General features: G+C 57.9%; 4 protein-coding genes across 4 annotated transcripts; all 4 read right to left on the bottom strand.

The window, feature by feature from the left end:
* Positions 1–194: 194 nt before the first annotated feature.
* LOC126050770 (protocadherin gamma-A12-like) lies at positions 195–2,902 on the bottom strand. Its single transcript, XM_049829090.1, has one exon. It carries the CDS (start codon positions 2,900–2,902, stop codon positions 458–460), a length of 2,445 nt encoding a protein of 814 aa, XP_049685047.1. The 3' UTR covers positions 195–457.
* Positions 2,903–8,505: 5,603 nt separating this feature from the next.
* Positions 8,506–27,192, bottom strand: LOC126051053 (protocadherin beta-15-like). Its single transcript, XM_049829748.1, has 2 exons — positions 23,628–27,192; positions 8,506–8,824 (listed from the first exon to the last, which is right to left on the bottom strand). The coding sequence occupies exon 1, from the start codon at positions 27,025–27,027 to the stop codon at positions 24,586–24,588; it is 2,442 nt and encodes an 813-aa protein (XP_049685705.1). The 5' UTR covers positions 27,028–27,192; the 3' UTR covers positions 8,506–8,824; positions 23,628–24,585.
* On the bottom strand, positions 11,051–13,650 carry LOC126051054 (protocadherin beta-15-like). The gene has a single exon (XM_049829750.1). The coding sequence runs from the start codon at positions 13,490–13,492 to the stop codon at positions 11,051–11,053; it is 2,442 nt and encodes an 813-aa protein (XP_049685707.1). The 5' UTR covers positions 13,493–13,650.
* On the bottom strand, positions 17,808–20,702 carry LOC126051059 (protocadherin beta-15-like). Its single transcript, XM_049829760.1, has one exon. The coding sequence runs from the start codon at positions 20,544–20,546 to the stop codon at positions 18,105–18,107; it is 2,442 nt and encodes an 813-aa protein (XP_049685717.1). The 5' UTR covers positions 20,547–20,702; the 3' UTR covers positions 17,808–18,104.
* Positions 27,193–27,341: the final 149 nt, after the last annotated feature.

Genomic DNA, 27,341 nt, shown 5'->3' with positions numbered 1-27,341 from the left:
GCGGGATTGATTAATTAGTTTGTTGAAGGTAGATTTCCAAGTAATCTGGGACTTCAGAGATGTTGCCTTTCGGGTTACAAGGTTGTTAACAGCATTTGAGAACGGATACAGAGGATGGCAATGAAATTCTGGGAACTGGGTACTAGCAAGTACTTAAACAATTCCAAGGAAGTATCAGAGGAAGACCTAGAGACTGAAATTTCCTTCTTAAGTTGCACACGCAACAGAACCTTCCAGCCATTGAGAAAGCTAGGTACAATGAGCTCAGCACAGAAGGTAGAGAACATGGTACATAAAAAAAACCACACCAGACTCAGCACACATTCAAGGGGAGACATTCGCGAGCTGGCGACTGTCGTAAAATGTGATTTCCAAGACTGCGAAGAGTGCACTTAAAAATGTCGTGCCTAACCGAAGAATCCTAAGCACCGCGCACACAATAGAAGGTTAAAAGAGATTAAGGTACCTGAAAGGAAACTTGGCCACCATTCTCGGCAACATGATCTCCTGCAGGGATGAGATCACCTGAAGCCTCAGCCAGTGGCCGGGCCGGGAGGGTGTCGCAGCAGCTGCCGCCCGACAAGCGGAGCTGGCTCTTGCGCGAGTCGGCGGTGAGCGACACCTCGTGCGAGTAGGAGTGCAGGAAGGCGCGGACGCCGTCGATGCCCACGAAGTGCGAGGCCGGGACGCCGCGCAAGGCGCCGCTGCCCGCCGCCAGCAGCTGCGAGCGGCGCCAGCGCCGCAGGCGCAGCGCCAGCAGCAGCAGCAGGAAGGCGAGGAAGAGGCAGGACACGGCCGCCACGGCCACCACCAGCCACCGCGTCAGGCTGCCGGCCGGCTCGCCCGGCGCCGCCGCCGCCGCGCTGCCCAGCTCCGACAGCAGCTCGGCCACGCTCTCGGCCAGCACCACCGTCAGCGTGGCCGTGGCCGACAGCGCCGGCCGCCCGTGGTCCTTCACCACCACCACCAGGCTCTGCCGCGCCGCGTCGCGGGCCAGCGGGAAGCGCGCCGTCCGCACCTCGCCGCTGTGCAGCCCCACGCGGAACAGCCCCGGCTCCGTCGCCTTGGCCAGCTCGTACGACAGCCACGCGTTCTGCCCCGCGTCCGCGTCCACCGCCACCACCTTGGCCACCAGCGCCCCGGGCTCCGCCGAGCGCGGCGCCAGCTCCGCGCCCGCCCAGCCCGCGCCCGGCGCCGGCGCCGGCGGCGGGTACAGCACCTGCGGCGCGTTGTCGTTCTCGTCCACGATCACGAGCCGCACCGACACGTTGCTGCTCAGCGCCGGCGCGCCGCCGTCCTCCGCCCGCACCCACAGCCCCACCTCGCGCACCTCCTCGTAGTCGAAGGAGCGCAGCGCGTACAGCGCGCCCGTCTCCGCCTGCACCGACACGTAGGACGAGAGCGGCGCGCCCCGCACCCGCCCCTCCGACAGCCGGTACCGCACGCGCGCGTTCTGCCCCCAGTCCGCGTCCGCCGCCCGCACCGTCAGCACCAGCGCGCCCGCCGCGTTGTTCTCGGGCAGCCGGGCGCTGTAGCGCGCCTCCGCGAACACCGGCGCGTTGTCGTTCACGTCCAGCACCCGCAGCGCCAGCACCGCGCTGCTCCACAGCGCCGGCGACCCGCCGTCCGCCGCCCGCACCGTCACGTTGTACTCCGCCACCTCCTCCCGGTCCAGATCCCTCGCCGTCACCACGCTGTAGTAGCTGCCCTGCGAGCTCCGCAGCCGGAACGGGACGCCCCCGTCGATCGAGCACCGCACCTCGCCGTTCGCCCCCGAGTCCCGGTCCTGCACGTGCAGCAGGGCCACCACCGTCCCCGGCGGCGCGTCCTCCGAGATCGCGCTCAGCGCCGACGACACTGTCAGTTCGGGCGCGTTGTCGTTGACGTCTGTCACCGTGATTGCGACTTTGGCCGTATCGAAAAGGCCCCCGCCATCTCGTGCCTGCACCTCCAATTCGTGCGAGTTGCCTTCCTCGAAGTCCAGGCTCCGCACCAGCGTTATCGCTCCCGTCTCAGTGTCCGGCTGGAAAATCTGCGAGGCTTTCACTGAAACGGTATGAAACGAATATTTCACGCTCCCGTAGATGCCCTCATCGGCGTCGGTGGCCGTGACGGTGACGAGGGTGGAGCCCACGGGCACGTCCTCCGGCACACGCAGCGTGTACTCCGCCTGGCTGAACACGGGCGCGTTGTCGTTCGCGTCCAGCACCGCCACGCGGATCCGCGCCGTGCCCGTCCGCGCCGGCTCTCCGCCGTCGCTCGCCCTCAGCACCAGCTCGTGAAACGCCGCCTCCTCCCGGTCCAGCGCCTTCGCCAGCACCAGCTCGGGACGCTGCTCCCCGCCGGGACCCGCCTGCACGGCCAGCGAGAAGTGCTCGTCGCCGCTCAGCTCGTAGCTCTGCAGCGAATTCCGTCCCGAGTCCGGGTCGTGGGCCCTGGCCAGGGGAAACCGCGACCCTGCGGCTGTTGTCTCGCTCATTCTCAGCTCCGTTTCCGCCTCTCGGAAGCTGGGCGCGTTGTCGTTAATGTCCGTGATTTCCACTTCGATTTCGTAAAATTTCATTTCCCCCTCCACTATCACCTCACAGCGCAGCACGCATCGCTGCACACTTTCGCAGAGCTGCTCTCTGTCTATCCGCTCCGCCGTCACCAAATGTCCCGTCTTCCCGTGCAGAGCGAAATACTGCGTCCTACCTCTGTCTAGGATACGGACGCCGCGTTCGCGGAGCGCCGGCAGCTCCAGCCCCAGGTCCTTGGCCACGTCGCCCACGAACGAGCCCTTCGGCATCTCCTCGGGAACCGAGTAGCGCAGCTGCCCCCACGCCGCCTGCCACGCCGCCACCAGGACGCACCACAGCAGGGCTCTCTTCTGCTGGCCCCAGCTCCCTTCTCTCTCCGCCATTGCATAGCCCAGCAGCAGCTGCCCGCTCGCCCCTCCGCCCACAAGAGTCGGCCTGCGGGTCACCGCTGCCGCCGCGCTCCTCCCGCTCGTCTTCCCCCGAGCAGTCCGGCTCGGTTCGTTCCCACCACGCTGCTTCGGTCGCAGACCTTGCAGCCCCGCGGCTCACTCGTCGTCTCGCCGCTACTCTGGCGGCCGCCTCCCGAGCCTTTCGGCCCATCATGAGCCAACAGCGACACTCGCAGCCGCAGACAGCAACTGCAGCGCTCTGGCGCTGGGAAGCGGTCCTCCGGCTTTCCGGCTTCCCACTCCTGCTCAGCCAACCGCGCCTGCTGCAGCCCCGCGTTTCCCATCATTCCTGCTAACAGTGCTTACAGATTCGGGGGGGCATGCCTTGTCTCTCTTACAAGTCCTGCCCACCGCATTGCTTCATAGAATGACGAAGTGATAGAATGATATAATGACAGAATGATAGAATAGTATCATAGCATCCTCGAATCCTAGAATGATTTGGGTTGGAAGGGGCCTTTAAAGATCGTCTAGTCCAACCCCCCTGCAATGAGCAGGGACATCTTCAACTAGATCAGGTTGCTCAGAGCCCCGTCCCACCTGATCTTGAATGTTTCCAGGGATGGGGCATCTACAACCTCTCTGGCCAAACTGTTCCAGTGTTTCACCACCTCCATCATAACTTTTTTTTCCTTATAACTGGTCTGAACCTACTCTCTTTTAGTTTAAAACCATTACTCCTTGTCCTATTGCAACAGGCCCTGTTAAATAGTCTGTCCCTATCTTTCTTGTTAGCCCCCCTGAAGTATTGTAAGTCTGCAAGCAGGTGTCCCTGGAGCCTTCTCTTCTGCAGGCTAGACAACCCCAGCTCTCTCAGTCTTTCCTCATAGGAGAGGTGTTCCATCCATCTGATCATTTTTGTGGCCCTCCTCTGGACCTGCTCCAGCAGGTGCCTGTCTTTGTTGTACTGAGGACACCAGAGCTGGATGCAGTACTCCAGGTGGGGTCTTACCAGTGCAGAATAGAAGGGCAGAATCACCTCCCTCGAACTGCTGGCCATGCTGCTGGTGATGCAGCCCAGGATACAGTTGGCTTTCTGGGCTGTAAGCACATATTGCTGGCTCATGTCCATTTTTTCATCCACCAGTACCCCCCAAGTCCTTCTCTGCAGGGCTGTTCTCAACCCTTTCATCCCCCAGCCATGACCCAGGTGCAGGACCTTACACTTGGCCTTGTTGAGCCTCATGAGGTTCACATGGGCCTACTTCTCAAGCTTGTCCAGGTTCCTCTGAATGGCATCCTGCCCCTCAGGCATGTCAACCGCACCACTCGGTTGCATTGCATGTCATCTGCAACTGTGCTGAGGATGCACTTGATCCCACCATCTATGTCACTTCCAAAGATATTAAACAGGACCAATACCCATATGGATCTGTGAGGGACACCATTCATCACTGATCTCCATCTGGACATTGAGCCATTGACCGCCACTCTCTGGATGCAGCCATCCAGCCAATTCCTCATCCAACAAGCAGTCCACCCCTTAAATCCATCTGTCTCCATTTTAGAGAGAAGGATGTTGTGGGGGATTGTGCCAAAGGCTTTGCAGAAGTCCAGATAGATAATCTTCCCTTGTACACTGATGTAGTTGCTCCATCATAGAAGGCCACTAGATTGGTCAGGTAGGACTTACCCTTGGTGGAGCCACGCTGGCTGTCTGGATTTACCTCTCTGTCCTCTGTGTACCTTAGCATAGCTTCTAGGAGGATCTTTTCCATGATCATCCCAGGCACAGAGGTGAGGCTGACAGGTCACTAGTTCCCAGGGTCCTCCTTTCTACCTGCAATGTTTCCCTTTTTCCAGTCACCAGGGACTTCACCTGACTGCCATGACTTTTGAAATATCATGGAGAGTGGCTTGCCAACTACATCAGCCAATTTCCTCAGGACTCTGGGATGCATCTTGGGTCCCATAGACTGATGTATGTTCAGGTTCCTCAGGTGGTCTTGAACCTGCTCTTCTCTTACAGTGGGAGGGACTTTGCTCCCCCAGTCCCTGCCTTGAGGTCCATCCACTGAAGAGGTGTGGGAAGAGAGATTGCCAGGGAAGACTGAGGCAAAAAAGTTGTTGAGTACCTCAGCCTTCTCCTCATCTGTTGTTACTAGTTTGCCAGCCATGTTCGTTGGGGGGGTACACTTTCTTTGACCTTCCTTTTCTGGCTGACATATCTATAGAAGCTCTTATTATTATTCTTTGAGTCCCTTGCCAAATTCAGCTCCAGTCATGCCTTGGCCTTCCGGACCCACGGCCTTCCTGACCCCATCCCTACACAACTGGGCAACATCCCTATACTCTTCCCAGGAAACCTGTCCCTGCTTCCACTGCTTCTGCATTTCCTTCTTGCCCTTTAGTTTGACCGGCAGGTCTCAACTCATCCATGCCGGTCTCTTGTCTTCCTTTTCTGATCTCTTATTCATGTGCATCAAGAGCTCTTGTGCTCTATGGAAACTGTCCTTAAAGATCTACCAACTGTTTTGCTCCCTTGTCCCTGAGGGCAGTTTCCCAGGAGGTCCCATTGACTAACTCCTTGAACAGATGGAAGTTTGCTTTCCTGAAATTCAGGGTCCTGACTTTATTCTTCACCTGACCCATATCCCTCAGGACTGTGAACTCCACCAGTGCATGATCATTGCAGCCCAGGCTGCCTCCAGTCTTGACATCTCTGATTAGCTCATTGGCACTGGTGACCAACAGATCCAGTAATGCATCCCCCCCTGGCAGGGCTATTATGTGGCCTAAGAAGTTATCCTTCCTAAACAGCACGTCTGATTAGCCCCTCAGGAAAGCTCAACAGTGTGTTCAGGCCCTCCAATGCACAAAACAGCCTCCCCCCTCATAGGGTAAAAACCATAGTAAACCATCTAGTTAGGAACTGCACTAGGCACCCAGACACTCAACTTGGAATGACCCAAGAAGCAGCAGTTTTACACCAGGACGTGCTGGTTCCTTGTGATCTCAGTAAGAGAGACACAACGGCTCTCTTGAAATGTCATTCACAACTCTGTTTACTACAGCTCATACTATTGGAAGAGATTAGCATAGATAATCCTATGCCCCTTTAGATGCAGAGAACACTGAGCAGAGTAGCTTCACAGAGGACTCCAGCCACACAGAACATGGTATGCAGACCCTGGTCATAGAAAACAAAGAGTGCCCCTGTTTCAGTCATTCAGGCCATTACAGGACTTTATTACAAGAAAGCAATTCTATTTCCCATTTCTAGTGTCACAGTAAAAGAAGTTTGCATGCAGACTTCTTGCTTGCATGTAGCTTTCTAACCAGTAGCAAGTGGGAGTTGCCTGCAGGTTCTTCTGTTACAATGACCTGGCAGAGCTTCTGCTGCTGACCAGGGATTTATGAAGCACAACACAGAACAGGACAGCACAGCACAGGCCTGAGCCTTCCCCAAATAACTGGATAGTGCAACATTCAGTCCTCGATGTACATTGGTCTTCTGCTCAGCATCACTACACCAGCCTGCCCTCAGAACTTACCTTTTATCAGGACATTTGTGGAAGGGATGATTGTAGACCTCTGTCTGCATTTCCCGAGACTGAATCCTCTCCCTGATAGCAGTTTTTGCTCATTAAATGCCCACCTCCTGGGGATCCCCCAAATGCTCCTCCAAAGGAACATGTATGCTGTCTTCCTGTTCTCCATCCCCCAAAACTTTTAGATCAAAAATACCTTATCGTCAAAACTCTTACAGTTGTTACATGCACCTGGAGCTGCCAAGAGACTTGGAAAGCTCACGCCCCCCACCTGACTGCCTTGCAGAGGCCTTTGCACACCCAGGGCCCCGCTTCGGCTAGGGGCCAGGTGCCTCCTGGCCTCCACCTCCATCTAACTGCGCTCTGCCTCAGCCACAAGCTCAGTGCTCAGAAGACCTGCACCGCACAGGCCTGCCAGCAATTCCCGGCTCTCCCTAATTTCCCTCAATGCACTCTAGCCCTCATCTCCAAACTGAAGCAATGTACCCGCTCAACCTTACCTCAGCCCAGGGACAACACGAGAAAAAAGCCTCCTGGCCCTTTAAAGACTTTGACAGAGCTTTCCCAGAAAGAACCTCTCTGCAAAGACTACTGTCTCCACACAAGCCATTCGATTGTCTCCTTTATTTCACTTTTACACAAAAGGGTACCCTCCTTTACAATGGTACAGGTTATAACTGCAGCACTACACAGCGTGAGGGCTTCCGAATACTCTGGTGCCACACTGCCTTCATTCAAACCACCCGTTATTATACATGGGGTGACAGTCTTTTTTCAGAGGAGTAGGCAAGACAAGGCTCAAACACAGTGCGCAGAGTAAGAAGGAGAAAGGGCAAAAAGGAGAACGCAAAGGCTCTAAGGCGTTCGTATAGGCATAGGGATAGGCAAGGAAGGAGAGGTGGTGGGGTGTCTGTCTCTCTCTATGTTAGGGAGGGGTTTGCTTGTACAGAGCTCCATGGTTGTGATGATAACGTCAAGTGCTTGTGGGTAAGGGTGAAGGGGAAGGCCAGCAAGGCAGCTATCGTGCTGGGAGTCTGTCATAGACCACCCAACCAGGTTCAAGAGGCCGATGAAACATTCTACAAGCGGCTGGCAGTAGTCTCACAATTGCGTGCCCTTGATCTCATGGGGGTCTTCAGCTTTCCAGACACCTGCTGGAAAGACAACACAGCAGAGGGCAAAGAGTCTAGGAGGTTCCTGGAGTGTGTGTGTGGAAGAGAACTTCCTGACACAGCTGGTAGGTGAGCCTACCAGAGGAGGAGACTCGCTAGACCTACTGTTTACAAACAGGGAAGGACTGGTGGGAGATGTGGTGGTCGGAGGCCGTCTTGGGCTTAGCGACCATGAAATGATCAAATTCTCGATTCTTGGTGAGGTAAGGAAGGGGGTCAGCAAAACCACTACCATGGACTTCCGGAGAGCAAACTTTGGCCTGTTCAGGACACTGGTTGAGAGAGTCCTGTGGGATACTGTCCTGAAGGGCAAAGGGGTGCAGGAAGGCTGGACGTTCTTCAAGAAGGAAGTCTTCAAGGCTCAGGAGCAGGCTTTTCCTATGCGCCGCAAGATGAACCGTCAGGGAAGAAATCCGGCCTGGCTGAACAGGGAGCTTTTGCTGGGACTCAGGAAAAAAAGCAGAGTTTACCATCTCCAGAAGAAAGGACAGGCAACTCAGGAAGAGTATAGAGATCTTGTTAGGTCATGCAGAGAGAAAACTAGAGAGGCAAAAGCTCGGCCAGAACTCAACCTGGATAGCTGTCGTAAGAGATAACAAAAAATGTCTTTACAAATAAGTTGGCAACAAAAAGAGAGCCAAGGAGAATATCCGTCCTTTGTTGGATGCATAGGGGAACATTGCCACCAAAGATGAGGAGAAGGCTGAGGTACTTAATGCCTTCTTTGCCTCGGTCTTTAATGGTGAGACCAGTTCTCCTCAGGGTACTCAGCCCCCTGAGCTGGAAGATAGGGATGGAGGGCAGCCTATATCGCCCATAATCCAGGCAGAAGCAGTTAGTGACCTGCTACACCACCTGGACACTCACGAGTCTATGGGACCGGATGGGATCCAGCCAAGGGTACTGAGGAAGCTGGTGGAGGAGCTTGCCAAGACACTCTCCATCATTTATCAGCAGTCCTGGTCAACAGGGGAGGTCCCAGACGACTGGAGGCTTGCCAATGTGATGCCCATTTGCAAGAAGTGTCAGAAGGAGGATCCAGGGAACTACAGGCCTTTCAGCCTGGCCTCGGTACCGGGGAAATTTACGGAGCGGTTCATCTTGAGTGTGCTCACACGGCCTGTGCAGGACAACCAGGGGATCGGGCCCAGCCAGCATGGGTTCATGAAAGGCAGGTCCTGCGCTTGACCAACCTGACATCCCTCTTTGACCACGTGACCCGCCTAGTGCATGAGGGGAAGGCTGTGGATGCTGTCTACCTGGACTTTAGTAAGGCCTTTGACAGTGTCTCTCACAGCATACTCCTTGAGAAGCTGGAGGCTCATGGCTTAGATGGGTGTACTCTTTGCAGGGTAAAAAACTGGCTGGCTGGATGAGCCCAGAGAGTTGTGCTGAATGGAGTTAAATCCAGTTGGCAGCCGGTCACAAGTGGTGTTCCCCAGGGCTCCGTTTTGGAGCCAGTTCTCCTTAGTATCTTTTATCAATGAATTCGGCAAAGGGATCGAGTGCACCCTCGGTAAGTTTGCAGACGACACCTACTTGGGAGGGAGGGTTGATCTGCTTGAGGATAGGAAGGCTCTACAGAGCGATCTGGACAGGCTGAATCGACGGGCTGAGGCTAATTGTATGAGGTTCACCAAGGCCAAGTGCCAGGTTCTGCACTTCCATCACGACAATCCCATGCAGTGCTACAGGATCGGGGAAGAATGGCTGGAAAGCTGCCCGGCAGGAAAAGACCTGGGAGTGCTGGTTGACAGCTGTCTGAGTATGAGCCTGCAGTGTGCCCAGGTGGCCAAGAAGGCCAATGGCATGCTGGCCTGTATCCGAAACAGTGTTGCCAGCAGGAGCAGGGAAATGATTGTTCCTCTGTAGTCGGCACTGGTAAGGCCGCACCTTGAGTACTGTGTCCAGTTTTGGGCCCTTCACTACGGGAAAGACATTGAGGTGCTGGAGTGTGTCCAGAGAAGGGCAACAAAGCTGGTGAAGAGCCTGGAGCACAAGTCTTATGAGGACCGGCTGAGGGAACTGGGATTGCTTAGTCTGGAGAAACAGACGCTGAAGGGAGACCTTATCACTCTCTACAACTACCTGAAAGGAGGTTGTAGTGAGGTGGGTACTGGTCTCTTCTATCAAGTAACTAGTGATAGGACGAGAGGAAATGGCCTCAACTTGCACCAGGGGAGGTTTAGATTGGATATTAGAAAAAACTTCTTTACTGACAGAGTTGTCAGGCATTGGCACAGGCTGCCCAGGGAAGTGGTGGAGTCACCATCTCTGGAGGTGTTCAAAAAACGCATGGACGTGGTACTTCAGGACTTGGTGTAGTGGACATGGTGGTGTTGGGTTGACGGTTAGGCTCAATGGTCTTAAAGGTCTTTTCCAGCCTAAATGATTCTATGCTTCTATGATAAGACAAACCCAGAAAATCCTATTGGGACAGCTTTCCACTCCCATCAAGGAGCTTCTGAAGTTGGGAACAACAAAGATGAGACCAAGCTCAGTGGCCCTTTTCCAAGTTCATCTTGATTCTGCCTTCAGAAAATGCTCTTTGAAGCCACTTGTAGAGTTTCCCTACAGTGCACCCAAACTCAATTGAACATGTTTTCACACCTCCGTACACTTGCAGCCTGTCCCAACACCGTTTGTGCTGCTGTATTTCCAAGGCAATCCCAGCAAGACAGCCTGCCCACCCAACCCCCTCTTCTGGGCCAAGCCAAGATCTTGCATGTTTTACTGCTCCTCCCTAGGGAAGATGAGACTTCTGTACTCAAAGGGTCAAAACACCCTCCTTGCCTGATGAGCTGGAATTGTGCACATCGCAAGAGTTAGATGTGAGCAACTCCCTGCTTTGCCGGGCAGCAATTGTGCAGCCTGTGCAGGCACACAAAGGCTGTTGGGACAGACATAGTGACAGAGCCCACACATCTCATACAGAGATGTCCAGGACCCAGAGGAGAAAGAGCCCCATGCTTCCACCACGTTGTAACACAGTACTCACAATTTCCTTGCTCTCCTAACTGAAGAGGTGGGCTATGTGCTTTTCAGCGAGCAGGTGATTTCTCTGCCCAACTGTGCCATTGCATTACAGCACAGAATAAGGGGTTCAGGGTCTTGCCTAACAGCCAGTGAGACAAGAAGTTACTCAGGGGCCCTGGACCTCCAACCCCACATGCCAAGCATTTCAGAAGAGGCTGAAACAGAGATGAAATATACCGTTGCCTGACTGAGGGAGCCTTAGTTTCTTTTGTTTCTTTAGTTTTGGAGGGAGAGACAACCTTTGTTCTGTCTTACAATTTGTGGGAAAACAGTGATGCCAATGGCAAATGCAGATTGACTCTGGGGGAACCGTTGCCACATGTTGTAGCCCAGATGCCTTCCCGTCGCGAGGCGTGAAGCCTGTGGCTATGCTTGACTCCATGCTAGTTGAAGGAAAGACTATTGAACTGTTCTGCAGAGAGCATCCCTGGGTTGTCTGGTGCCACATCCTCCATGGTGACAGGGCCACGGGAGAATTCTTGTTCATCGCCGGTGCCCCTGCCCATGCCACCGTGCTGCGGTGGCAGGCTGGGGAGCATGGGCTTCAGGAACTTGAACTCACTGTTGCCCGAGCCCGTCGTGAGGCTGATCTCGTAGCAATAGGCGTGGGGCAGGGTCCCCGCAGCGGCCGCGTCAGCCCGGCCACTCTGCAAGTTGCCAGTGCCGTAAAGCACGTGCCCCCCCTTCAGCTCCTTGCCCTTGCACACCTTGCGTGCGATGAAGGCTGCCACGGATGCGAGGAAGAGGACTGAGACGAAGACCAATGAAATGATTAAATAGGTTGTCAGGGAGCCACCCTCATCCTCCGTGGCCAGGCTGCTGTGTGGTAGGTGCACGTCTGAGAAGTCATTGAGCAGCAGCGCGCTCAGTGCAGCGGTGGCTGACAGCGGTGGCTGCCCGTTGTCTCGCACCAGGACGACGAGCTTCTGCTTCACAGCATCCCTCTCTGTTACCGGCCTCCTCAGTCGCACCTCCCCACTTTGGGCACCCACTGCAAACAGCCCAGGGTCAGTGGCCCTCAGCAGGTGGTACGAGAGCCACGAGTTCTGCCCCGAGTCGGCGTCAACAGCCACCACTTTGGTGATGAGGTACCCCGCTGCAGATGACTTGGGCACCAGCTCGCTGGACGCGGGGCTGCTGTCCTGCGAGGGGTACAGCACCAGTGGCGCATTGTCGTTCTCGTCCACCACAAGAAGGCGGACGGTGACGTTGGCGCTAAGGGGAGGTGTCCCCGCATCGGAGGCGCTCACCAAGACCTCGATCTGCCTCACCTGCTCGTAGTCCAGAGGCCGCAGCACAAATACCTGCCCGTTCTCAGAGTTCACGGAGATGCAGGAGCAGGGAGGCCGCTCTGCAGGGTGGGCTGGTGCCAGGGAATACGTCACCTTGGCGTTGGGCCCCTCGTCAGCATCCGAGGCGCTGACGGCTCCAACGAGCACCGTGGGGACATTGTTCTCACGCACGTACATGGTGTAGGATGTCTGGTTGAAGGCAGGCACATTGTCATTGACATCGGAGATGTCCACCGTGAAGGTCTGGGTGGTTGTGAGAGGAGGTGAGCCCGCGTCTGCCGCTGTGACAGCGAGGGTGTAACGTGCCGTCTCCTCCCGGTCCAGCGTGCTCACGGTCACCAGCTCATAGTAATTCTTATAGGCCGGCCGCAGGGAGAACAATAGCTGGTCCTCAAGGGCACAGGAGATCTTCCCGTTGGCACCAGCATCCCGGTCCCTGACAGTAAAGAGGGCGACCACTGTCCCGGGTAATGTGTTCTCGGGGAGGGGGCTGCTGAAGGAACTGACCACCACCTCCGGCGCATTGTCATTCACATCCACCACCTCCACCAACACCTTGCAGATTGCTGAGAGGCCCCCGCCATCCGTGGCCCGCACACTGAGCTCGTGAGTCTCTGCTGCCTCAAAGTCCAGAGGCTTTGTGAGTCTAATTTCACCAGTCACAGGGTCGACCGCAAATGCTGAGTGGCTCTGGCCCACCGCTTGGCTGAACTGATAGGACACCTCCCCATTAGGTCCTGCATCCCGATCGGTTGCCACCACACTGAGAACCACAGAGCCCTCCGCTGCATTTTCCAAAACCTGCCCAATGTAGAGCTCCTGCGTGAAGACGGGAGCGTTGTCATTTACATCTAGCACGACAATGCGGATTTGGGTGGTCCCGCTCCTGGGCGGAGAGCCTCCGTCCACGGCAATGAGGCTGAAACCCACCTCCGCCTCCTCCTCTCTGTCCAGTGCCTTTTCCAAGACCAGTTCTACATACTTCTTGCCCTTAATTCGATTCCCAAAGGAGATACTAAAGTGTTCGTTCTGGGGTGCAATACTGTAAGCCTGGATGCTGTTGCTGCCAACATCCAGGTCCCGAGCCCCCTCCAGCGGGAAACGCGAGCCAGGGTTGCTCGTTTCCGGGATCTTAAAAGTGACTTGTTCCTCCGGGAAAACGGGCGAATGGTCATTGATGTCCTCCACGGCCACCTCGACCCGAAAGAACTGCAGGGGGTTCGCCAGCAGCAGCTCGAAGGGGAGCGTGCACGTAGCGGACTGCCCGCAGAGCTCCTCCCGGTCCAGCCTCTCCGCCACTACGAGGCGGCCGGTGCCGCGGTCTAAGCGAAAGTGCTGCCGGCCGTCCTCCGAGGCCAGGCGGGCGCGGCGAGCCGCGAGCTGCGCCGGGGCCAGCCCCGCGTCCTCCGCCACGTTGGCTACCACGGAGCCGCTCTCCCCCTCCTCGGCTACGGAGTAGCGGATGGGCTCGGCGCGGGCGTGCGGCAGGGAGAGGAAAGCAGAGAGACAAAGCACTTGCCTTGCGATCGCCATGTCGGGGCGGCGGACAGCCTCCGTCTCGCGGATCGCCCGCGCAGTCCTCCGCGGAAAGCGGCGCCCGGCAGCAGCGCGGCGGGGCGGGGCGGGCCGGCGGGCGGGCGCCCTCCCTCTCGCCGAGTCCGGCCGGCGGCTCGGCTCGGCTGGCTCGGCTCGGCTCGCTCGGCTGGCTCGGCTCGGCACCGCTCTTCGGGGCTGGCTCGGCTCGGCTGGCTCGGCTCGGCTCGGCTGGGGCGGGCTGGGCAGGGCCGGGCTGGGCTCGGCCGCCTCCCCGCCCGCAGCCGCTCGGCGCCGCCTTGGCCGGGAGCACCACCCTGCGGCCCGCGGCGGGACTGCGCCCGCCGCCGCCCGCTGCCCGCGCTGCCGGCTCGCCCCGGCACAGGGACCCGCGCGCACACGCGCGGCTGCCGGCCGCTCGCCCCCGTGGGGGCCCCGCGGCAGCACGCGCGCACACCGCGCCGGGGAGGGAAGCGCAGGGAAGGAGCGCCCAGAGCCCTGCGCGGCCGCCGCCCGAGTCCGGGCGCACGGGCAGCGCCGGCAGCTGCCCCGCGTCTTCCCCCGCTCCCCGCTGCCCAGAGCCCGCGGGCAGGCGTGCGCGCCCGGCTCCCGGGAGGCCGAGCCGCGCCCTTCGAGCAACACGGCGGCAAGACGAGCACGAGGCGTTTCCCACGGCACGCCTTCCCCGGCCGCAGAAACCGGGCGAGAGCCTCCGCCGGGGCAGCCCGCAGGTCGCGGCACGGCACGGCACTACATCTACTCGGGAACGTCGGGCTGACGACGGGGAACCGAGGCCGGCCCCAGCGAGGCTCAGGCGTGGGCGCGCCCGCCGGCCGCCCGGTCCGGCGCCTGAGCGGGACGAGGGGCTGCGCTCCCGGGGTTGCCTTCCCTCTCGCCCGCCGGCTGCGAGCTGCACAGCCGTTCTTCGTGCTTCGCCCTTGCCCGCAGCTGGAGCTGTCAGGAGACTTGGAAAGCTCACGCCCCCCACCTGACTGCCTTGCAGAGGCCTTTGCACACCCAGGGCCCCGCTTCGGCTAGGGGCCAGGTGCCTCCTGGCCTCCACCTCCATCTAACTGCGCTCTGCCTCAGCCACAAGCTCAGTGCTCAGAAGACCTGCACCGCACAGGCCTGCCAGCAATTCCCGGCTCTCCCTAATTTCCCTCAATGCACTCTAGCCCTCATCTCCAAACTGAAGCAATGTACCCACTCAACCTTACCTCAGCCCAGGGACAACACGAGAAAAAAGCCTCCCGGCCCTTTAAAAACTTCGACAGAGCTTTCCCAGAAAGAACCTCTCTGCAAAGACTACTGTCTCCACACAAGCCATTCGATTGTCTCCTTTATTTCACTTTTACACAAAAGGGTACCCTCCTTTACAATGGTACAGGTTATAACTGCAGCACTACACAGCGTGAGGGCTTCCGAATACTCTGGTGCCACACTGCCTTCATTCAAACCACCCGTTATTATACATGGGGTGACAGTCTTTTTTCAGAGGAGTAGGCAAGACAAGGCTCAAACACAGTGCGCAGAGTAAGAAGGAGAAAGGGCAAAAAGGAGAACGCAAAGGCTCTAAGGCGTTCGTATAGGCATAGGGATAGGCAAGGAAGGAGAGGTGGTGGGGTGTCTGTCTCTCTCTATGTTAGGGAGGGGTTTGCTTGTACAGAGCTCCATGGTTGTGATGATAACGTCAAGTGCTTGTGGGTAAGGGTGAAGGAGAAGGCCAGCAAGGCAGCTATCGTGCTGGGAGTCTGTCATAGACCACCCAACCAGGTTCAAGAGGCCGATGAAACATTCTACAAGCGGCTGGCAGTAGTCTCACAATCGCGTGCCCTTGATCTCATGGGGGACTTCAGCTTTCCAGATGCCTGCTGGAAAGACAACACAGCAGAGGGCAAAGAGTCTAGGAGGTTCCTGGAGTGTGTGTGTGGAAGAGAACTTCCTGACACAGGTGGTAGGTGAGCCTACCAGAGGAGGAGACTCGCTAGACCTACTGTTTACAAACAGGGAAGGACTGGTGGGAGATGTGGTGGTCGGAGGCCGTCTTGGGCTTAGCGACCATGAAATGATCAAATTCTCGATTCTTGGTGAGGTAAGGAAGGGGGTCAGCAAAACCACTACCATGGACTTCCGGAGAGCAAACTTTGGCCTGTTCAGGACACTGGTTGAGAGAGTCCTGTGGGATACTGTCCTGAAGGGCAAAGGGGTGCAGGAAGGCTGGACGTTCTTCAAGAAGGAAGTCTTCAAGGCTCAGGAGCAGGCTTTTCCTATGCGCCGCAAGATGAACCGTCAGGGAAGAAATCCGGCCTGGCTGAACAGGGAGCTTTTGCTGGGACTCAGGAAAAAAAGCAGAGTTTACCATCTCCAGAAGAAAGGACAGGCAACTCAGGAAGAGTATAGAGATCTTGTTAGGTCATGCAGAGAGAAAACTAGAGAGGCAAAAGCTCGGCCAGAACTCAACCTGGATAGCTGTCGTAAGAGATAACAAAAAATGTCTTTACAAATAAGTTGGCAACAAAAAGAGAGCCAAGGAGAATATCCATCCTTCATTGGACGCATAGGGGAACATTGCCACCAAAGATGAGGAGAAGGCTGAGGTACTTAATGCTTTCTTTGCATCAGTCTTTAATGGTGAGACCAGTTCTCCTCAGGGTCCTCAGCCCCCTGAGCTGGAAGATAGGGATGGAGAGGAGCCTATATTGCCCATAATCCAGGAGGAAGCAGTTAGTGACCTGCTACGCCACCTGGACACTCACGAGTCTATGGGACCGGATGGGATCCAGCCAAGGGTACTGAGGGAGATGGCGGAGGAGCTTGCCAAGACACTCTCCATCATTTATCAGCAGTCCTGGTCAACAGGGGAGGTCCCAGACGACTTGGGGGTTGCCAATGTGATGCCCATTTGCAAGAAGTGTCAGAAGGAGGATCCATGGAACTACAGGCCTTTCAGCCTGGCCTCGGTGTCCTGGTTTCAGCTGGGATAGATCTAACTGTCTTCCTAGTAGCTGGTACAGTGCTATGTTTTGAGTTCAGCGTGCAAAGAATGTTGATAACACTGATGTTTTCAGTTGTTGCTCAGTATTGTTTAGACTATAGTCAAGGATTTTTTAACTTCTTATCGCCAGCCAGGGCACAAGAAGTTGGCACAGGACACAACCAAGGCACCTGACCCAAACTGGCCAATGGTGTATTCCATACCATGTGACGTCCCATCTAGTTTAGGAACTGGGAAGTGGGGGGGCCAGGGAATCGCCGCTCAGGGACTGGTGGGGTGTCGGTCAGCAGGTGGTGAGCTATTGCCCTGCGCATCATTTGTACATTCCAATCCTTTTATTACTACTGTTGTCATTTTATTAGTGTTATCATTATCATTATTAGTTTCTTCTCTTCTGTTCTATTAAACCGTTCTTATCTCAACCCAGGAGTTTTACTTTTTTTTCCCAATTTCCTCCCCCATCCCACTGGATGGGGGGAAGTGAGTGAGCGGTTGCGTGGTACTTAGTTGCTGGCTGGGGTTAAACCACAACACTCGGTACTGGGGAAGATTATGGAGAGGTTCATCTTGAGTGTGCTCACACGGCCTGTACAGGACAACCAGGGGATCGGGCCCAGCCAGCATGGGTTCGTGAAAGGCACGTCCTGCGCTTGACCAACCTGACCTCCTTCTTTGACCACGTGACCCACCTAGTGCATGAGGGGAAGGCTGTGGATGCTGTCTACCTGGACTTTAGTAAGGCCTTTGACAGTGTCTCTCACAGCATACTCCTTGAGAAGCTGGAGGCTCATGGCTTAGATGGGTGTACTCTTTGCAGGGTAAAAAACTGGCTGGCTGGATGAGCCCAGAGAGTTGTGCTGAATGGAGTTAAATCCAGTTGGCAGCCGGTCACAAGTGGTGTTCCCCAGGGCTGCATTTTGGAGCCAGTTCTCCTTAGTATTTTTATCAATGAATTCGGCAAAGGGATCGAGTGCACCCTCGGTAAGTTTGCAGACGACATCTACTTGGGATGGAGGGTTGACCTCCTTGAGGATAGAAAGGCTCTACAGAGGGATCTGGACAGGCTGAATCGACGGGCTGAGACTAATTGCATGAGGTTCACCAAAGCCAAGAGCTGGGTCCTGCACTTCCATCACAACAATGCCATGCAGTACTACAGGCTCAGGGAAGAATGGCTGGAAAGCTGCCCAGCAGAAAAAGACCTGGGAGTGCTGGTTGACAGCCGGCTGAGTGTGAGCCTGCAGTGTGCCCAGGTGGCCAAGAAGGCCAATGGCATGCTGGCCTGTATCAGAAATACAGGTTCACAGAGTTGCCTAGCAGCCAGTGAGACAAGAAGTTACTCAGGGGCCCTGGACCTCCAACCCCACATGCCAAGCATTTCAGAAGAGGCTGAAACAGAGATGAAACATACCGTTGCCTGACTGAGGGAGCCTTAGTTTCTTTTGTTTCTTTAGTTTTGGAGAGGGACACAACCTTTGTTCTGTCTTACAATTTGTGGGAAATCGGTGATGCCAGTGGCAAATGCAGATTGACTCTGGGGGAACCGTTGCCACATGTTGTAGCCCAGATGCCTTCCCGTCGCGAGGCATGAAGCCTGTGGCTGTGCTTGACTCCATGCTAGTTGAAGGAAAGACTATTGAACTGTTCCGCAGAGAGCATCCCTGGGTTGTCTGGTGCCACATCCTCCATGGTGACAGGGCCACGGGAGAATTCTTGTTCATCGCCGGTGCCCCTGCCCATGCCACCGTGCTGCGGTGGCAGGCTGGGGAGCATGGGCTTCAGGAACTTGAACTCACTGTTGCCCGAGCCCGTCGTGAGGCTGATCTCGTAGCAATAGGCGTGGGGCAGGGTCCCCGCAGCGGCCGCGTCAGCCCGGCCACTCTGCAAGTTGCCAGTGCCGTAAAGCACGTGCCCCCCCTTCAGCTCCTTGCCCTTGCACACCTTGCGTGCGATGAAGGCTGCCACGGATGCGAGGAAGAGGACTGAGACGAAGACCAATGAAATGATTAAATAGGTTGTCAGGGAGCCACCCTCATCCTCCGTGGCCAGGCTGCTGTGTGGTAGGTGCACGTCTGAGAAGTCATTGAGCAGCAGCGCGCTCAGTGCAGCGGTGGCTGACAGCGGTGGCTGCCCGTTGTCTCGCACCAGGACGACGAGCTTCTGCTTCACAGCATCCCTCTCTGTTACCGGCCTCCTCAGTCGCACCTCCCCACTTTGGGCACCCACTGCAAACAGCCCAGGGTCAGTGGCCCTCAGCAGGTGGTACGAGAGCCACGAGTTCTGCCCCGAGTCGGCGTCAACAGCCACCACTTTGGTGACGAGGTACCCCGCTGCAGATGACTTGGGCACCAGCTCGCTGGACGCGGGGCTGCTGTCCTGCGAGGGGTACAGCACCAGTGGCGCATTGTCGTTCTCGTCCACCACAAGAAGGCGGACGGTGACGTTGGCGCTAAGGGGAGGTGTCCCCGCATCGGAGGCGCTCACCAAGACCTCGATCTGCCTCACCTGCTCGTAGTCCAGAGGCCGCAGCACAAATACCTGCCCGTTCTCAGAGTTCACGGAGATGCAGGAGCAGGGAGGCCGCTCTGCAGGGTGGGCTGGTGCCAGGGAATACGTCACCTTGGCGTTGGGCCCCTCGTCAGCATCCGAGGCGCTGACGGCTCCAACGAGCACCGTGGGGACATTGTTCTCACGCACGTACATGGTGTAGGATGTCTGGTTGAAGGCAGGCACATTGTCATTGACATCGGAGATGTCCACCGTGAAGGTCTGGGTGGTTGTGAGAGGAGGTGAGCCCGCGTCTGCCGCTGTGACAGCGAGGGTGTAACGTGCCGTCTCCTCCCGGTCCAGCGTGCTCACGGTCACCAGCTCATAGTAATTCTTATAGGCCGGCCGCAGGGAGAACAATAGCTGGTCCTCAAGGGCACAGGAGATCTTCCCGTTGGCACCAGCATCCCGGTCCCTGACAGTAAAGAGGGCGACCACTGTCCCGGGTAATGTGTTCTCGGGGAGGGGGCTGCTGAAGGAACTGACCACCACCTCCGGCGCATTGTCATTCACATCCACCACCTCCACCAACACCTTGCAGATTGCTGAGAGGCCCCCGCCATCCGTGGCCCGCACACTGAGCTCGTGAGTCTCTGCTGCCTCAAAGTCCAGAGGCTTTGTGAGTCTAATTTCACCAGTCACAGGGTCGACCGCAAATGCTGAGTGGCTCTGGCCCACCGCTTGGCTGAACTGATAGGACACCTCCCCATTAGGTCCTGCATCCCGATCGGTTGCCACCACACTGAGAACCACAGAGCCCTCCGCTGCATTTTCTAAAACCTGGCCAACGTACACCTTCTGCGTGAAGACTGGAGCGTTGTCATTTACATCTAGCACGACAATGCGGATTTGGGTGGTCCCGCTCCTGGGCGGAGAGCCTCCGTCCACGGCAATGAGGTTGAAACCCACCTCCGCCTCCTCCTCTCTGTCCAGTGCCTTTTCCAAGACCAATTCCACATATTTGTCATCCTCACTCTGACTCCCAAAGGAAACAGTAAAGTGTTCGTTCTGGGGTGCAATACTGTAAGCCTGGATGCTGTTGCTGCCAACATCCAGGTCCCGAGCCCCCTCCAGCGGGAAACGCGAGCCAGGGTTGCTCGTTTCCAGGATCTTAAAAGTGACTTGTTCCTCCGGGAAAACGGGCGAATGGTCATTGATGTCCTCCACGGCCACCTCGACCCGAAAGAACTGCAGGGGGTTCGCCAGCAGCAGCTCGAAGGGGAGCGTGCACGTAGCGGACTGCCCGCAGAGCTCCTCCCGGTCCAGCCTCTCCGCCACTACGAGGCGGCCGGTGCCGCGGTCTAAGCGAAAGTGCTGCCGGCCGTCCTCCGAGGCCAGGCGGGCGCGGCGAGCCGCGAGCTGCGCCGGGGCCAGCCCCGCGTCCTCCGCCACGTTGGCTACCACGGAGCCGCTCTCCCCCTCCTCGGCTACGGAGTAGCGGATGGGCTCGGCGCGGGCGTGCGGCAGGGAGAGGAAAGCAGAGAGACAAAGCACTTGCCTTGCGATCGCCATGTCGGGGCGGCGGACAGCCTCCGTCTCGCGGATCGCCCGCGCAGTCCTCCGCGGAAAGCGGCGCCCGGCAGCAGCGCGGCGGGGCGGGGCGGGCCGGCGGGCGGGCGCCCTCCCTCTCGCCGAGTCCGGCCGGCGGCTCGGCTCGGCTGGCTCGGCTCGGCTCGCTCGGCTGGCTCGGCTCGGCACCGCTCTTCGGGGCTGGCTCGGCTCGGCTGGCTCGGCTCGGCTCGGCTGGGGCGGGCTGGGCAGGGCCGGGCTGGGCTCGGCCGCCTCCCCGCCCGCAGCCGCTCGGCGCCGCCTTGGCCGGGAGCACCACCCTGCGGCCCGCGGCGGGACTGCGCCCGCCGCCGCCCGCTGCCCGCGCTGCCGGCTCGCCCCGGCACAGGGACCCGCGCGCACACGCGCGGCTGCCGGCCGCTCGCCCCCGGGGGGGCCCCGCGGCAGCACGCGCGCACACCGCGCCGGGGAGGGAAGCGCAGGGAAGGAGCGCCCAGAGCCCTGCGCGGCCGCCGCCCGAGTCCGGGCGCACGGGCAGCGCCGGCAGCTGCCCCGCGTCTTCCCCCGCTCCCCGCTGCCCAGAGCCCGCGGGCAGGCGTGCGCGCCCGGCTCCCGGGAGGCCGAGCCGCGCCCTTCGAGCAACACGGCGGCAAGACGAGCACGAGGCGTTTCCCACGGCACGCCTTCCCCGGCCGCAGAAACCGGGCGAGAGCCTCCGCCGGGGCAGCCCGCAGGTCGCGGCACGGCACGGCACTACATCTACTCGGGAACGTCGGGCTGACGACGGGGAACCGAGGCCGGCCCCAGCGAGGCTCAGGCGTGGGCGCGCCCGCCGGCCGCCCGGTCCGGCGCCTGAGCGGGACGAGGGGCTGCGCTCCCGGGGTTGCCTTCCCTCTCGCCCGCCGGCTGCGAGCTGCACAGCCGTTCTTCGTGCTTCGCCCTTGCCCGCAGCTGGAGCTGTCAGGAGACTTGGAAAGCTCACGCCCCCCACCTGACTGCCTTGCAGAGGCCTTTGCACACCCAGGGCCCCGCTTCGGCTAGGGGCCAGGTGCCTCCTGGCCTCCACCTCCATCTAACTGCGCTCTGCCTCAGCCACAAGCTCAGTGCTCAGAAGACCTGCACCGCACAGGCCTGCCAGCAATTCCCGGCTCTCCCTAATTTCCCTCAATGCACTCTAGCCCTCATCTCCAAACTGAAGCAATGTACCCACTCAACCTTACCTCAGCCCAGGGACAACACGAGAAAAAAGCCTCCCGGCCCTTTAAAAACTTCGACAGAGCTTTCCCAGAAAGAACCTCTCTGCAAAGGCTACTGTCTCCACACAAGCCATTCGATTGTCTCCTTTATTTCACTTTTACACAAAAGGGTACCCTCCTTTACAATGGTACAGGTTATAACTGCAGCACTACACAGCGTGAGGGCTTCCGAATACTCTGGTGCCACACTGCCTTCATTCAAACCACCCGTTATTATACATGGGGTGACAGTCTTTTTTCAGAGGAGTAGGCAAGACAAGGCTCAAACACAGTGCGCAGAGTAAGAAGGAGAAAGGGCAAAAAGGAGAACGCAAAGGCTCTAAGGCGTTCGTATAGGCATAGGGATAGGCAAGGAAGGAGAGGTGGTGGGGTGTCTGTCTCTCTCTATGTTAGGGAGGGGTTTGCTTGTACAGAGCTCCATGGTTGTGATGATAACGTCAAGTGCTTGTGGGTAAGGGTGAAGGGGAAGGCCAGCAAGGCAGCTATCGTGCTGGGAGTCTGTCATAGACCACCCAACCAGGTTCAAGAGGCCGATGAAACATTCTACAAGCGGCTGGCAGTAGTCTCACAATTGCGTGCCCTTGATCTCATGGGGGTCTTCAGCTTTCCAGACACCTGCTGGAAAGACAACACAGCAGAGGGCAAAGAGTCTAGGAGGTTCCTGGAGTGTGTGTGTGGAAGAGAACTTCCTGACACAGGTGGTAGGTGAGCCTACCAGAGGAGGAGACTCGCTAGACCTACTGTTTACAAACAGGGAAGGACTGGTGGGAGATGTGGTGGTCGGAGGCCGTCTTGGGCTTAGCGACCATGAAATGATCAAATTCTCGATTCTTGGTGAGGTAAGGAAGGGGGTCAGCAAAACCACTACCATGGACTTCCGGAGAGCAAACTTTGGCCTGTTCAGGACACTGGTTGAGAGAGTCCTGTGGGATACTGTCCTGAAGGGCAAAGGGGTGCAGGAAGGCTGGACGTTCTTCAAGAAGGAAGTCTTCAAGGCTCAGGAGCACGCTATTCCCATGCACCGCAAGATGAACCGTCAGGGAAGAAATCCGGCCTGGCTGAACAGGGAGCTTTTGCTGGGACTCAGGAAAAAAAGCAGAGTTTACCATCTCCAGAAGAAAGGACAGGCAACTCAGGAAGAGTATAGAGATCTTGTTAGGTCATGCAGAGAGAAAATTAGAGAGGCAAAAGCTCGGCCAGAACTCAACCTGGCTGCTGTCGTAAAAGATAACAAAAAATGTCTTTACAAATAAGTTGGCAACAAAAAGAGAGCCAAGGAGAATATCTGTCCTTTGTTGGATGCATAGGGGAACATTGCCACCAAAGATGAGGAGAAGGCTGAGGTACTTAATGCCTTCTTTGCCTCGGTCTTTAATGGTGAGACCAGTTCTCCTCAGGGTACTCAGCCCCCTGAGCTGGAAGATAGGGATGGAGGGCAGCCTATATCGCCCATAATCCAGGCAGAAGCAGTTAGTGACCTGCTACACCACCTGGACACTCACGAGTCTATGGGACCGGATGGGATCCAGCCGAGGGTACTGAGGGAGATGGCGGAGGAGCTTGCCAAGACACTCTCCATCATTTATCAGCAGTCCTGGTCAACAGGGGAGGTCCCAGACGACTGGAGGCTTGCCAATGTGATGCCCATTTGCAAGATGTGTCAGAAGGAGGATCCAGGGAACTACAGGCCTTTCAGCCTGGCCTCGGTACTGGGGAAATTTACGGAGCGGTTCATCTTGAGTGTGCTCACACGGCCTGTGCAGGACAACCAGGGGATCGGGCCCAGCCAGCATGGGTTCATGAAAGGCAGGACCTGCGCTTGACCAACCTGACCTCCTTCTTTGACCACGTGACCCGCCTAGTGCATGAGGGGAAGGCTGTGGATGCTGTCTACCTGGACTTTAGTAAGGCCTTTGACAGTGTCTCTCACAGCATACTCCTTGAGAAGCTGGAGGCTCATGGCTTAGATGGGTGTACTCTTTGCAGGGTAAAAAACTGGCTGGCTGGATGAGCCCAGAGAGTTGTGCTGAATGGAGTTAAATCCAGTTGGCAGCCGGTCACAAGTGGTGTTCCCCAGGGCTGCATTTTGGAGCCAGTTCTCCTTAGTATTTTTATCAATGAATTCGGCAAAGGGATCGAGTGCACCCTCGGTAAGTTTGCAGACGACATCTACTTGGGATGGAGGGTTGACCTCCTTGAGGATAGAAAGGCTCTACAGAGGGATCTGGACAGGCTGAATCGACGGGCTGAGACTAATTGCATGAGGTTCACCAAAGCCAAGAGCTGGGTCCTGCACTTCCATCACAACAATGCCATGCAGTACTACAGGCTCAGGGAAGAATGGCTGGAAAGCTGCCCAGCAGAAAAAGACCTGGGAGTGCTGGTTGACAGCCGGCTGAGTGTGAGCCTGCAGTGTGCCCAGGTGGCCAAGAAGGCCAATGGCATGCTGGCCTGTATCAGAAATACAGGTTCACAGAGTTGCCTAGCAGCCAGTGAGACAAGAAGTTACTCAGGGGCCCTGGACCTCCAACCCCACATGCCAAGCATTTCAGAAGAGGCTGAAACAGAGATGAAACATACCGTTGCCTGACTGAGGGAGCCTTAGTTTCTTTTGTTTCTTTAGTTTTGGAGAGGGACACAACCTTTGTTCTGTCTTACAATTTGTGGGAAATCGGTGATGCCAGTGGCAAATGCAGATTGACTCTGGGGGAACCGTTGCCACATGTTGTAGCCCAGATGCCTTCCCGTCGCGAGGCATGAAGCCTGTGGCTGTGCTTGACTCCATGCTAGTTGAAGGAAAGACTATTGAACTGTTCCGCAGAGAGCATCCCTGGGTTGTCTGGTGCCACATCCTCCATGGTGACAGGGCCACGGGAGAATTCTTGTTCATCGCTGGTGCCCCTGCCCATGCCACCGTGCTGCGGTGGCAGGCTGGGGAGCATGGGCTTCAGGAACTTGAACTCACTGTTGCCCGAGCCCGTCGTGAGACTGATCTCGTAGCAATAGGCGTGGGGCAGGGTCCCCGCAGCGGCCGCGTCAGCCCGGCCACTCTGCAAGTTGCCAGTGCCGTAAAGCACGTGCCCCCCCTTCAGCTCCTTGCCCTTGCACACCTTGCGTGCGATGAAGGCTGCCACGGATGCGAGGAAGAGGACTGAGACGAAGACCAATGAAATGATTAAATAGGTTGTCAGGGAGCCACCCTCATCCTCCGTGGCCAGGCTGCTGTGTGGTAGGTGCACGTCTGAGAAGTCATTGAGCAGCAGCGCGCTCAGTGCAGCGGTGGCTGACAGCGGTGGCTGCCCGTTGTCTCGCACCAGGACGACGAGCTTCTGCTTCACAGCATCCCTCTCTGTTACCGGCCTCCTCAGTCGCACCTCCCCACTTTGGGCACCCACTGCAAACAGCCCAGGGTCAGTGGCCCTCAGCAGGTGGTACGAGAGCCACGAGTTCTGCCCCGAGTCGGCGTCAACAGCCACCACTTTGGTGACGAGGTACCCCGCTGCAGATGACTTGGGCACCAGCTCGCTGGACGCGGGGCTGCTGTCCTGCGAGGGGTACAGCACCAGTGGCGCATTGTCGTTCTCGTCCACCACAAGAAGGCGGACGGTGACGTTGGCGCTAAGGGGAGGTGTCCCCGCATCGGAGGCGCTCACCAAGACCTCGATCTGCCTCACCTGCTCGTAGTCCAGAGGCCGCAGCACAAATACCTGCCCGTTCTCAGAGTTCACGGAGATGCAGGAGCAGGGAGGCCGCTCTGCAGGGTGGGCTGGTGCCAGGGAATACGTCACCTTGGCGTTGGGCCCCTCGTCAGCATCCGAGGCGCTGACGGCTCCAACGAGCACCGTGGGGACATTGTTCTCACGCACGTACATGGTGTAGGATGTCTGGTTGAAGGCAGGCACATTGTCATTGACATCGGAGATGTCCACCGTGAAGGTCTGGGTGGTTGTGAGAGGAGGTGAGCCCGCGTCTGCCGCTGTGACAGCGAGGGTGTAACGTGCCGTCTCCTCCCGGTCCAGCGTGCTCACGGTCACCAGCTCATAGTAATTCTTATAGGCCGGCCGCAGGGAGAACAATAGCTGGTCCTCAAGGGCACAGGAGATCTTCCCGTTGGCACCAGCATCCCGGTCCCTGACAGTAAAGAGGGCGACCACTGTCCCGGGTAATGCGTTCTCGGGGAGGGGGCTGCTGAAGGAACTGACCACCACCTCCGGCGCATTGTCATTCACATCCACCACCTCCACCAACACCTTGCAGATTGCTGAGAGGCCCCCGCCATCCGTGGCCCGCACACTGAGCTCGTGAGTCTCTGCTGCCTCAAAGTCCAGAGGCTTTGTGAGTCTAATTTCACCGGTCACAGGGTCGACCGCAAATGCTGAGTGGCTCTGGCCCACCGCTTGGCTGAACTGATAGGACACCTCCCCATTAGGTCCTGCATCCCGATCGGTTGCCACCACACTGAGAACCACAGAGCCCTCCGCTGCATTTTCTAAAACCTGGCCAACGTACACCTTCTGCGTGAAGACTGGAGCGTTGTCATTTACATCTAGCACGACAATGCGGATTTGGGTGGTCCCGCTCCTGGGCGGAGAGCCTCCGTCCACGGCAATGAGGCTGAAACCCACCTCCGCCTCCTCCTCTCTGTCCAGTGCCTTTTCCAAGACCAATTCCACATATTTGTCATCCTCACTCTGCCTCCCAAAGGAAACAGTGAAGTGTTCGTTCTGGGGTGCAATGCTGTAAGCCTGGATGCTGTTGCTGCCAACATCCAGGTCCCGAGCCCCCTCCAGCGGGAAACGCGAGCCAGGGTCGCTCCTTTCCGGGATCTTAAAAGTGACTTGTTCCTCCGGGAAAACGGGCGAATGGTCATTGATGTCCTCCACGGCCACCTCGACCCGAAAGAACTGCAGGGGGTTCGCCAGCAGCAGCTCGAAGGGGAGCGTGCACGTAGCGGACTGCCCGCAGAGCTCCTCCCGGTCCAGCCTCTCCGCCACTACGAGGCGGCCGGTGCCGCGGTCTAAGCGAAAGTGCTGCCGGCCGTCCTCCGAGGCCAGGCGGGCGCGGCGAGCCGCGAGCTGCGCCGGGGCCAGCCCCGCGTCCTCCGCCACGTTGGCTACCACGGAGCCGCTCTCCCCCTCCTCGGCTACGGAGTAGCGGATGGGCTCGGCGCGGGCGTGCGGCAGGGAGAGGAAAGCAGAGAGACAAAGCACTTGCCTTGCGATCGCCATGTCGGGGCGGCGGACAGCCTCCGTCTCGCGGATCGCCCGCGCAGTCCTCCGCGGAAAGCGGCGCCCGGCAGCAGCGCGGCGGGGCGGGGCGGGCCGGCGGGCGGGCGCCCTCCCTCTCGCCGAGTCCGGCCGGCGGCTCGGCTCGGCTGGCTCGGCTCGGCTCGCTCGGCTGGCTCGGCTCGGCACCGCTCTTCGGGGCTGGCTCGGCTCGGCTGGCTCGGCTCGGCTGGGGCGGGCTGGGCAGGGCCGGGCTGGGCTCGGCCGCCTCCCCGCCCGCAGCCGCTCGGCGCCGCCTTGGCCGGGAGCACCACCCT

This window comes from Accipiter gentilis, chromosome 26, assembly GCF_929443795.1.
Source record: "Accipiter gentilis chromosome 26, bAccGen1.1, whole genome shotgun sequence".
Classification (NCBI taxonomy): Eukaryota; Metazoa; Chordata; class Aves; order Accipitriformes; family Accipitridae; genus Astur; species Astur gentilis.
Note: the sequence above shows the minus strand (reverse complement) of the source record. Positions and strands in the feature narration are given on the sequence as shown.

Bases quoted from the DNA above. Each gene is read 5' to 3' on its own strand.
- LOC126050770 (XM_049829090.1), bottom strand. From the start codon at position 2,902: ATGGCGGAGAGAGAAGGGAGCTGGGGCCAGCAGAAGAGAGCCCTGCTG.
- LOC126051054 (XM_049829750.1), bottom strand. From the start codon at position 13,492: ATGGCGATCGCAAGGCAAGTGCTTTGTCTCTCTGCTTTCCTCTCCCTG.
- LOC126051059 (XM_049829760.1), bottom strand. From the start codon at position 20,546: ATGGCGATCGCAAGGCAAGTGCTTTGTCTCTCTGCTTTCCTCTCCCTG.
- LOC126051053 (XM_049829748.1), bottom strand. From the start codon at position 27,027: ATGGCGATCGCAAGGCAAGTGCTTTGTCTCTCTGCTTTCCTCTCCCTG.